We start from the raw sequence: 12,050 nt of genomic DNA, 5'->3' as shown, positions 1-12,050 counted from the left end.
CTCAATGAATGTACAAATGTTACCGTTATGACACTTCTTGTCTTGTCTTTGGTGGCTACAGATGTGGTGCGCCGAGCAGGTTACAATTCAAAATGAAAGCAACCATATGCAGCTTTTCACCTTGAGTCAGTGGTGTGTTTCTAGTCTTAGGTTCAGATGATCAAACTCCCATCCCAGCACCTGTCGCTTATCATGATGAGCTGTCATGAAAAAGCGCCCAGCCTCAAGCTAAAGCTGAGGCATCAGAAGCATCAAACAAGATGACGCCAAACACTGTTCAAGTTTGAAAAACGAAATTATGCTTAGCCATACTTTTTTTTTTTGTACCACTGTTCTTCACTTTTTTCCCCATTGTGGGTGTTGCTTCACTTAATATGTAGCGCTCATCTTACATCCTGCTGCACCCACAGCAATAAACATACAGTATGAATGAAAATATCCTGGACAACACTGATTACAGGCAAATGGGATTTGAGCTTGTACCTTATATATTATTAAGATTTAAAACAGACATATACAGTAATATCCTATTTATTTAATAATGTTTCAGTCAAAAATAGATGTATTAAACACATTGCACCAACTGGAAATACAACTTAAAACAGGGCTGGGTTTCACAGAAGGAAGTATGTGCCAATATTAGTGTAAGTGCAACTCCCTTTATGACCAGTTTCCATGACCTGAAAAGGTGGCTCACTGATTAGATCACCTGACATCAAAGTCAACAGGTTACATTGTCCTGTGGTTCATAATTCCCAGTTGCCTCTCCTACTTTTAACCTCAAATGTTGATCTCTGTGTATATATAGAGTTTGAATAGTACAAGCCCAGAAATTCCTGACTGAAGTCCATGTGGAGTTATTAGAGGCAGGTGTCTGTATTACATAAACTAGTAGATGTCACTTTTTTTAAATGAAGCTTCCTTACTTTTCACATAAAAAGTAACCTTTTTCTCTTTATGGCCTGTCGATTATTTGACTCTTGTTTCTGGGTTTTACTCGCCAAACAAAACTGTAAGTCATTAATCTGTTTTACTGATGTACTAGGCATCACTCATTCGGTTCATGGTAAATTCTTTCATTACATAATAACGTGGTTAATTTTCACAATCAAAGAGTCTTTTTGGGACATTGTAAACCAAAAAGTCTTCAATAACGTGGATGGAAGAATTTAAAGTTTTTATTATGTTTGTGACAGGTTAATTTAAGTGCAGTAAACTATATCCGTGTGTCCTTTAAGATATCTGATGCTGTGAGTTTCAAGCAGACAGACTAGTTTCATTTCAAGTTTGCCAAATATTTTCATATTTTCCCAGAGTTTGGAAAAAAAAAATCCACTTGAGTTGACTGAATTGGCCATAAATTGACCACAAGAACTCTGATTGGTCAGCTTAGGCTGTTTGTGTTTTTTCCTACAAGTTTCTCATGCCATTGCAGATTCTTTATAATTAAGACAATATTAAGGAAGTTGAAGAAAGACCTCTCCCTTTCAGTAACACACATCTAGTAAAGCAATTGCTGCTCTCTACCAGTGAATGAAAGAACATAAACACGGGGATTGCATGGGAGTTGTGTCCTATTCACTAATGAGACACGGTGAAATAGAATAGTTACTTGAAAGTAACTGGAGTTATATAAGTGTGTGTAGCTCACAGTCACTGTATATCACAAAGTGAATGAAATAGTGTGAACACAGTTAGTGTGAGGAATATAGTTAAAGCAAGATACAGCCTGATCATGCTTTTAATTGGTGGCGTCCCATTCTGAACTATAAATCAAAACCTACGGACTCCCATTAGCCCCTTGCTTCGATCATAAATCTGGCTAAATGCCGGGATCAGACTACAAGATATCAGCCCAATAATGGCCCAACGGAACGAACGAAAATGAGCACTGAGCACGAATGTCATCGTGGAAACCAACCAACTATGTACAATGACGTACATAGGTGATCAGCAAGTCGTGAAAGACTATTATTGGCAGTGGTGGAAGAAGTATTCAGATGTATTCAGTAGCAATAATGCTATATAATTATACAGCATTCAAAATGTGAAAGTAAAAGCACAGAAGTATTTTCAGCAAAATGTAGTTCAAGCATTAAAGGTAAACGTACATATAATGCAGATTGTGCCCTTTCAGAGTGTTTTTTTTACATTATTATTATTATTACTGATATAAACAGCATTTTAATGTTGTAGCTGGTCAGGGTGGAATTAAGTTGAATTATTCCATATAGTGTATGGATGTTTCAGAATTACATCTATAAGGATCTAACATACTTTATAATCATATCTTACATCATTTTTTGTACTGATCATATGTTTGTATGTAAAAATGCAAAGAAAACATAGCTATAAAATAAATGGAGTAAAAAGTATAATATAAAATGTAAATGTAGACACAGTGACCATCTTGAAAGGCAAAAATATAGTGTAGTCTGCTCCCACCATAAGACAGCTTGAATAACATTTTCTTCTTTAATTTATTAATTATTTAAATACATCTTCTTTGACATAGTAAGCTAATTGTAATGTGATGGCGTGGGCCATCGTCCAGATTCAGAGATCAGATTGTGTCATGTATGTTTCCTACGCTGAAAAGTAAACCAACTTTGAAATGCCCCACTTAAATGTTCCAGCAGTCATTACTTACAGTAGACCTCTGTAGACTGTACATTGACTACTCACTATCCTCCTGGCAGTAAACTAGACAAACTACAGGAGTCTAAGTCTCCTTTTAATGGTGCTGTGGGTCAGTCACTTAGAAAGTCAGTCAAAGTGCCAAGTCATCATTGTTTCTCTGAGCTGGTTTTGCAGGATTTCCTTGTTGTCTTTCACTGAAAAAGCACATTTAATAGGTTGTCCTTAGTTTTTTAGTCACAAGGGATGGTTTCAGTTTCCTGAACACTGGGTTTCCATGTTTTGTGTTAACTTCAAAGTGCAAGATTTAAAGGTTTAACAGAGTAAAAAAGCGCAAACTTATCCGATTCAGTTTGATCTCAAGGGAGGATCTTTGAAGACTGAACGCAGTGTTTTGTGTCTGTCAAAATGTTGAGCAGTCAGAGGCAGCTCTCAAGAGTAGCCAGTTTATAAAGTAAATGGAGCAGCAGAAGTACAAAAGTCTGAGTGTTGGTTTGCAGGCTGCATTTCAAACCCTGAGAAAGTTCTTGCTTTTTCTTCTACTGTGACTTTGTGTTGAACTCAGCTAAACATATCAGTGTATATAATGTGAATTAAATGTTTTTCAAATTTCTTACTTGAAAGAAAAATGGTCACATCTACAGAGATAGTCCAAAATGTATATGTCTGACATGATCATTTATTTTTAATTCACTGTGAAGTAAATCAGTTCTTGATCCTTGTTTACTGTCTCACTGCAGTGGTTTGGTTTTTTTTTTTTTTTTTTAGAAGAAGAAGAATGGGTTTATCCTTATGTATTCTTTATTTTGCTGTGATGGTAGAAAGTATGACTCACAAGATAACTGAAAACACTGCAGCTGTGACTTATTAAGGGGTAAGATCAGTTTATAGACATGCTGAGGCAAAACACAAGATCATGTTACAGTAAAGGAAAAAGTGACAAAGTATGGATTTTAACTGTAACAGCATAATAGTGATCTACTGATCTATAAAGCACTAGTAAATGATTAATTAACCATTAAAAAGCTGTTAGTTACAACTAATGAACACCTTTAAAAAGGGTGCCTGATCGGAAGGCACTCCTCAATGATCTGCTCTGCCAACTAAAACAAACAAGATTTGTTGCCCAATAGGACATTCCTACATCCTGCTGGGAAGTACAACTTTTATTCTCACATGTTCAGCTGGTTTGATGGTTGATGGCAGAGATGGTTACGGTCTGACATTTGGTATCCATGTTTACTCATGTCTCACTGAACACTGACAAAACGTCCTCAATTGCTCTCCTGGCACTGGACTCTTTAATCAAACACACACAAACACAAAGCCTGGTCTGTCTTTTCCTCTTCTTGTAGCAAGTGAGGAGTAACTGCATCACTCCCCTATTCTGAGCTGCCTCATTTATTTTTACGAACTCCAGAGGGAGAGACAAGGAGAGACAGGGAGAGAGAGAGAGAGACAGTGATAGTGAGACAGAGAGAGAGAGATACGGGGAGACTGAGATAGAGAGTGAGACGGAGAGAGAGAGACAGAGAGAGAGAGTGAGACGGAGAGAGAGAGATACGGGGAGACTGAGACTGAGAGAGTGAGACAGAGAGAGAGTGAGACGGGGAGAGAGAGAGATACGGGGAGACGGAGAGAGTGAGACAGACAGAGAGAGACGGAGAGAGACAGAGACGGAGAGAGAGAGATACGGGGAGACTGAGACTGAGAGAGTGAGACAGAGAGATAGTGAGACGGGGAGAGAGAGAGATACGGGGAGACGGAGAGAGTGAGACGGAGAGAGACAGAGACGGAGAGAGAGAGAGACAGGGACAGGGAGACAGAGAGAGAGACAAGGAGAGAGAGAGAGAGAGAGAGAGAGAGAGAGAGACAGGGAGAGAGACAGAGAGAGAGTGAGACAGACAGAGAGAGACAGAGATGGAGAGAAAGGGAGAGAGAGACAGGGAGACAGTGACAGAGAGACAGGGACAGAGAGACAGGGACAGAGAGACAGGGGGAGAGAGAGAGAGAGAGAGAGACAGGGAGAGAGGGGCAGGAAAAGGTGGATGAAGTGCGAAAAGCGGAGGCTTCACAGTGAAATTGAGAGTTACATAAAAGAGACGGAGGCAGAGAGAAGATTAGCGCTTTGGTGAGGAAAGTGGCAAGACAAGTATTGAAACAGGGAACATTAAGTGAAATAGAAATTGACAGTGACACACAGTAGAGTTGGGGAAACAGGCCGAGTGTGTGTGTGTGTGTGTGTGTGTGTGTGTGTGGGTGAGATGAGGGGAGGAGGGTAAAGAGGGGTCATGAGATGGGAACATCCTATCCCAGTGAGAGAGTAAAGGAAATAAGTATATTTAAAAAGACGAATGAAATGAAAGAAGAGTGGCGAAGTAGACACAGGCAGAAGATGGAGCTGTTTTTATGGGCACTTCTTCCCTAATCACTGGATGATATAGTATTCTTTGTAAACACAATAACAGACAGTGCCAAACGTAAGCCTGATTATGTCCTTAGTATATACAAGTCAAGTCATTTAAACCATTTACAAAAATGTTTTTACCAGAAACAACACGTGTAGAAAAACACATACAGTCATCACATGCTGATGACTCTAGGTCCTGTAGTTTCACCATCGTGTGGTGCGGTAATATTTCAGTTCAGCACTGAGATCAAGTGTCTGAAATTAACTGTTTAACTCACCGGCCAATGGGACTGGTAGGTGAAAAAAATCCACTGGCCAAAATAATAAATTGCCCTTTTGTGTCACATATACATTGGTTTAAGTACATTTCATTGAGATAATAAGGTATTATGTTGAATACAAACTTGAAGAAGAGGCCAGAGCAAAATTTGAAGCAAAATTATTCTAATATATTGATCAAAGGTTAATAAATTCAAGCTTGAATACAACTCAAGAAGTCTTGATCTCAAAATTCTACTAAAGTATTTGCTATTAGCTATATAGCTCTTCTGCATACAAAATAAGAACTTAATGTGAAATTGGTTTTTGATTATGCCTGTTATACATGTATTTCTGTGTGAGCATTAGTTCACTTAGTTTACCATTTCAAGCCCTGCATAATTTTCCTATAATATCCCTGTCAGGACTTATCTGGTAGGTTTAGTGACTTTACATTGAGCTTAAAATACTTCTTTCTAAGGTCCCTATAATATTCCTACAGTAACTTATATTTCTCTGTTTAATTTATTCCTTGTGGCTTATCCAATAGTATCGTCGTAACATATCACACAGTGTAGTAACATATGTTGTCCCATTGGACCAGTGGTTTCACAATAAGTATCAAAAATCATTGATCAAAATCAAACTGACACTTTGCAAAATATTTTGTAATGTAAAGATCTTAACTCTTCCACCACTTCATAGTAGAGTAAGTAGCATGGTAGTAGGTAATTAAGGAACTAAGGTGTTTGTGTGTGACAGGTATTTTAAAGATTTGGATCTGACTCAGCCAGTTAGGAGGAGCACTGGATTTACAGTGAAGACTGTTGCATTTCTGTAATAACATGAGAGATCTTCATACTGTTGTAAATGTATGCCTGCCTTAAATACTGTTTACATTGTTGACAGTAAAACTCCTGCAGCCACTAAAATGTGCATCATACTGTCATGGCACTTAATGCTGTAACCTTTTTGTAAGCAAAGGTGAAGCAGGTGTTGGTGAAACAACAGCCTTCTGCTCAGCCTGGTGTTTAATCACAAACTTCTTCCAGCATTTGGGGAGTTGGTTTGAAAATGATTCAAGAAAAAAATCAGCTTTTTGTTGGTATTTGCGAGACTGTATTCAGTTTTGAGAGATACTGACATCATTGAGTCAAAGCCTTCAGATAAAAGCCAGATGCTACTGAGACTAGACAAGTGTGGTTTCTCAGACTGCAGATTTGTTTTCAAGGTGTTGGACCCTGAACCAAATGGAAAGATATGAAATATCTATAAAAAACAACTTTAACTCCTCTTGTGAAGCATCCATAACTGGATGCTGGTATATAAACAGATAATGAATGACAATATGATGAATGAATTATATAATATTATTCACAGGGGACGTTATAATTGTTGAAATACTTTACACATTAATAAACACTTTGAAATATATATCTGCTTATAACTACATTATAATGTGTTATAAACAGTTTATCTTCTGTTTATATACTGCTTATAAATGATAAATGGGAGAGCAAGTAAAGTCTCTTTACAGCCAGAAAGCAAAATATAATAAATATCATTTGCTTGTGTGTGTGTGTGTGTATGTGTGTTAGGATGTATGTGGTAAGTAAGACATGAGATGAGGTTGAGACAATTTCCTGCATTGTCGTGATGCTGCAGCTTTGTGTGCCCAAGGAAAGGTCTGTGGTTTGCCACATCTTGAATATCTTTAGACAGAGACAATAGTGGTGGGTTTTTAACAAGTGGCAACCTCCTGGGCTGAAAAATGAAACCAACCACTGTAGAAAATGAACTTTTTAAAACGTGAACATCTACCAGCCACTGACAGATAAATGTCCTAATTCACCAGTAATTTCCCACCCTGAAGCCAATGCGGAAGTGCCAAAAACTGCAGTTCCTCGAATGGCCACTTGTGGCTGTCTCCAAAAGTGAGTCAATCTCCATAGAGCCCCCATGTTAAAATGCCCAACTTTATAGCAGAAATAAACATGTTTACAGCCTGGTTTTGGTCTCTATAGCTAATTTTCCCATTCATGACAACTGAACGGGGGTGAATTCTTTTATAACTCACCCGTTTAAATTATATTAAGGCTTAAAGTTATGCATAATTAAGGACGTGGCTGCTTTGAGTGACAGATGGGTGCCGTCACAGATGGCTGGTTTCAGCAACCAGGCTTCATTCGGCCCGCCTCAGCTCCACATACGCTCCACGTCTTTGCCCATTTTTGGAATAGCCGGGAGCTGGCGGAGTCAGGCACTACCAAGATGGCATCGGCCGGAGCCACCACACTGGCTCTTAACATATGGGTGACGTCACGGAGACTACTGCTGCTACACCAGACAACTCGGAACTCAAAAATTTCCAACCTCCACTTAAAGTCGAAGTTCCTACTCATGAACTCGGGGGTAATCCATCTACCCCGACTTCATGAGGAAGCAGTTGTCTGACGTCGCACAACAATGGCAGCACCCATGGAAGCTCACATTAGGCTACATTCAGTCAATAGGGGAGGGGGATAGGATGCATTTGTAGACTACAGTATTGTATTAGGCTAGTGAATGGAATACTAAGATCTGTTTCCGAGTATAAAAGTGCCGTAAAATAATGTGTATAATGGCGTTTGTTCATGCGTCGCCATTTCCTCCTCTGTATCGTTTATATATGCAAGGAGGCTGCTCTGCGGAGAGTTTAAAATTGTGTGTACGCTTGCCAAAGAAACGTCACAGTCACAGTCACGTTTATCACAGTCAGCCGTGTTTTTTGTTTACGTTTGACGTCGTGCACCTGGAACGCTTGGAGGTCGGAAGTCGGAAATTTCAACTGGGAAATTCTGACCTCTGACATTGTCTGGACCGCAGCATTAGTCCACATGAGGGAGAGAATGGAAAAATACAAATGTGGAAAAATGCACCAACCTCTCTGTGTCAGCTATTCAGCACAGTGTAATCTAAATGGGACTGGCCCTTAATGAGGATGTTTGTATCCTCTTCTCTGAACTTTTTAAAAATGAAGATGAGCATTTTCCATAAATGTGGATTTGTGCTCGTTACAGTAGATATTTAGACATCAAAGCAAAAATCCTCAGTTATACATTTCATTGTTTGTGAAATCATTCTCATCAGATACTTATCCATAAGTCAGTTAAAGTGTCTCACACCATATATACAGTAATGTAACCACCACCACAGCGTGGCAGATTCCAAGCTGTCTTGGACGTTAATCATTCAATCTCATATGCATAACCTTTATTTAATCAGATCGCTTTTGCAAAATAGACCTAAAAACTGCAGCTATCTCTAAAAAGGTAAAAAAAAAAAGTTCAGTATTTACTTTTGGGGTATCAAGAGTTAGCCAGTCCTGGGATCTGGTTTAATGAATGACAGTTTTAAATTTGAGAGGAGATATGATATACTGAGGCAGCCTGTGCAGGGAACCATTATTATAAATAAAAATGATGGAATGTAGTTCTCTTCTTGTTGCTAGTGACAAGACTGGACTACTTTTTCCATATAGTACACAGTGACTAGTACTGAATGATATTAATCTCAAAGCACATTAAGTTTTTTTTAACATGAGTGCAGGATATCTCCATATTCAAGTACAGACATGATTGTTCGATTGCACAATGGTTTTCCTGTCCTCAATGAGAGAAAAAAGCTTTCTACTGATATATGAAACCCATTTTTATTTTCAGATTCTGTGCCAGTTGTTCCACATGAGGTTTAAAAGTGAGACTTCTATCTAACCAGATTCCCAGATATTTACAAGATTGAACAACTTCAATTTCAGTACCAATATGTGTAATGATTGCAGGAAGAGAAATCTGGGTTTTCAAGAATAAAACACATTTTGTCTCATCAGCCTTCAGTACAAGTCTGAGGTTTTTGCTGAGATGTCTGAAGAATGTTAAAGGCAAACTGTAATTTAGATAAGATTGTATCATCTGGATAAAATGGATATTATAAGTCTGTGTTGGAGTACTAATATCGTTTATGTAGACTGTAAATAATAATGACCCAAGCTCAGAAACTTGTGGTGCCCTGTTTGTAATTAAAAGGGAGGAAACCATCAGTACAGATCGCTTGTATTCTATTGTGTGAGGGTTGTTGAATTAACTGTAGGTATTTGTTTAACAGTTGCATGTTTTCTTGTGTATTTTGTGTCTCTGTTAGAGCCAGGCTCTTTGTGTAACGTATCACATCCAGGAAGCAGTGTACTAACTTTCTAACCCCTGTAGCTAAGTCAACAACAAATTAAGCATGGTGTGCAGTTCTCTTAGTTACATCAAGTCTGTTCTCCCACTGCACACCATGTAGTTTGACTCCAGTCACGCAGATATCTTCCCTCCTCCACTGATGCTGATTAACATGTTGTGCAAACCATATTTTAGTTGTATAACATTTTGAATCCCTCTGGCATGTATCTGTGTCAATCCAAAACTATAATCCATCGCTGGGTTGTGTTTGCTGTAGATAAAATGTCCAGTGGGTTTCTTCCAGGTTCTCACTCCTACAGCTGACAGCAGCTTGTCAGTCAAAGTGAAAAGTTTGTACAGTATTACAGCAGTTTGCACAAGAACCGATGGCTTAAGAATTTAAAATTATTCAGAAGTCGTTTTGTCCAGCAGTCTGGTAAAGGAAGTGTTCCCTGCAGGCCACTGAGGGTTGTGTTAACTTGGCTGGAGTAGCTGGGAACACACACACACACACACACACACACACACACACACACACAGGAGGAAAGAAAAAGCAGTCCCCATCTGTATTGCCCAGAAAGGGAAATGAGTATCTGTGAGTGGAAGTCGTTTAACTCCGGGGGTGCAGGGGTAGGATGGGGATCCCAGCTGAAAAATATTTCGCTCAGTGTAACAACACACAGACCAACAGCCTTCTCTCTTTATATTTTTCAATGATTTGTACCAGTCAACACTTTAATGTACGATAACAGTGAATGTTTATCACCTATCTGCGTTCCTTCCATGGAAGTCACTTAACACATTTTTGCAATTTTTGGCCATGAAACATCTTTTGTCCTCCATGATGATCACTTTGCGTCTCTGTGAAGGACAGAGAGTGAGTGGCAGCTGTGTCGAGGTTGTCTGTCCGTGTGGTGTGATGGGGGGGGGGGCACCAGAGGAGAGACCGTCTGTTTTCATCAGGAGGTCTGCTGTTTGTCCGCTGTCACCGATTGGTGACTCTGTGCTTTAAGCAGGAAAGGACACAGGATAACGCCTGGCCTTTTCATTTCCACACACACACACACACACACACACACACACACACACACATATCTAAGAATCACTGACACATTTGTTTTATTTTAAGAATGCAGGAAAACTCACACATAGCTAGACTTCAACACTGACACACTCACTCACTTCCTAACAACAAAAAGCTGTTGTAACTGGTTAGAGTTCGCTGTCCCTCGATGCTCCTGCACATTGCTCGCAGTTTTTAACTTGATTTTAAAACAAAATGAATTCAAGCTGAATGAAACTTGAGGAGAAACAGAACAACAGTGGGAAAGCATTGAGGTTTTTGTTGAAAACTGGACCTGCTGCTGTGTCGCTTTTAGTTTCAACATGACATTCCTGTGAAGGTGTACCACCCAGTCTCCCTGGTTCACAAAATGCTAAGTTTAGTTATGTGGCTTTAGACAGTCACTCTTTCATATCCTCCTTTCACTCCTTCTTGCTCTGTGGGAGAGAATGAAAGAAGTCAATAGATGATGTGTGAATACGCTAATGTAAGAGTAGTATCGACCCAGTAATGTGGCTTAACACAAACACACACCATACTCCAATGATTTTTGCTGCCTCGCCAACAGAAGTGCTGAAAACTACATTTGAAACCAGCTGTGTTGTGCATTAAGTCATCGTAATTACTATTATCTGCACCATTCACACAAAAACATGCCACAAAATGTGTGATGTGTCTTTTGTATTTTACGCATGTAGCATTTCCTTTCTTGTTTCAAAAAAGCACTTTGCAGCAGAACAAATTAACAATTTGTGACATTTTCACATTTCCACGATTCCATTCAGCCCATTACATTGCTCAGCTGGTAGTTAATCAGCCAATACTCAAAGCTGTTCCAGCCTCTGTGCTGCATTTCCTGTGTAAAAGCTTACCAGTTTGTTTGCAATAAGCCGTAAAATCCAAGAAAAATAGACATCATATTACCGCAAACACTGTTGATTCACAGGAGGTCTCTTGGAAGTGCAGAAACACCAGCGATAAAAACTCTTTGTACCCAAAGACAAATTGGAGTAAAAAATAACAAGAACAGTAAAGTTGTTAATTTTAAAAGCACTTTATAGGTACACCTGCTGTTTCCCTGACCCTCCGGCTGCCTCTCTCTCCCTCTCTCCCAGATCCAGCCCTACGATAAGATCGCTGCTCGAGGTCTGCCGGACAACGTGGCTGACAGCCTTAACAAGCTGGTGGTGGTGAAGCTGAACGGAGGCCTGGGCACCAGCATGGGATGTAAGGGCCCCAAGAGCCTGATCAGTGTCCGCAACGAGAACACCTTCCTGGACCTCACTGTGCAGCAGATAGAGGTACAGAAACCTATCAAGACTTGACTTTAAAGCCTTGGAGAATGGAGATTAGAAGAATTTTCTTTTTGTAACCTTGAAGGTTCATTGTTCAATAGCTCTAAAATAGAGACTTTAGTCAGTAAAATGCTGTAAAAGACTTAAATAGGCAAAGACTAATGTGACCTGCTGCCGAAAGAACC

General features: G+C 39.4%; 1 protein-coding gene across 2 annotated transcripts in view; it reads left to right on the top strand.

The window, feature by feature from the left end:
* The window catches only part of ugp2b (UDP-glucose pyrophosphorylase 2b), a 36,967-nt gene that overhangs the window by 7,434 nt on the left and 17,483 nt on the right, over positions 1-12,050 (top strand). For both annotated transcript variants that reach the window (XM_044213620.1, XM_044213619.1), the window contains exon 4: positions 11,686-11,871. In XM_044213620.1, the coding sequence (XP_044069555.1) occupies positions 11,686-11,871 (186 nt within the window). The remainder of the gene's footprint in view (positions 1-11,685; positions 11,872-12,050) is intronic.

Source organism: Siniperca chuatsi, linkage group LG11 (assembly GCF_020085105.1).
Source record: "Siniperca chuatsi isolate FFG_IHB_CAS linkage group LG11, ASM2008510v1, whole genome shotgun sequence".
Classification (NCBI taxonomy): domain Eukaryota; kingdom Metazoa; phylum Chordata; class Actinopteri; order Centrarchiformes; family Sinipercidae; genus Siniperca; species Siniperca chuatsi.
The sequence above is the reverse complement of the archived record's forward strand: the minus strand, read 5'-3'. Positions and strand labels throughout refer to the sequence as shown.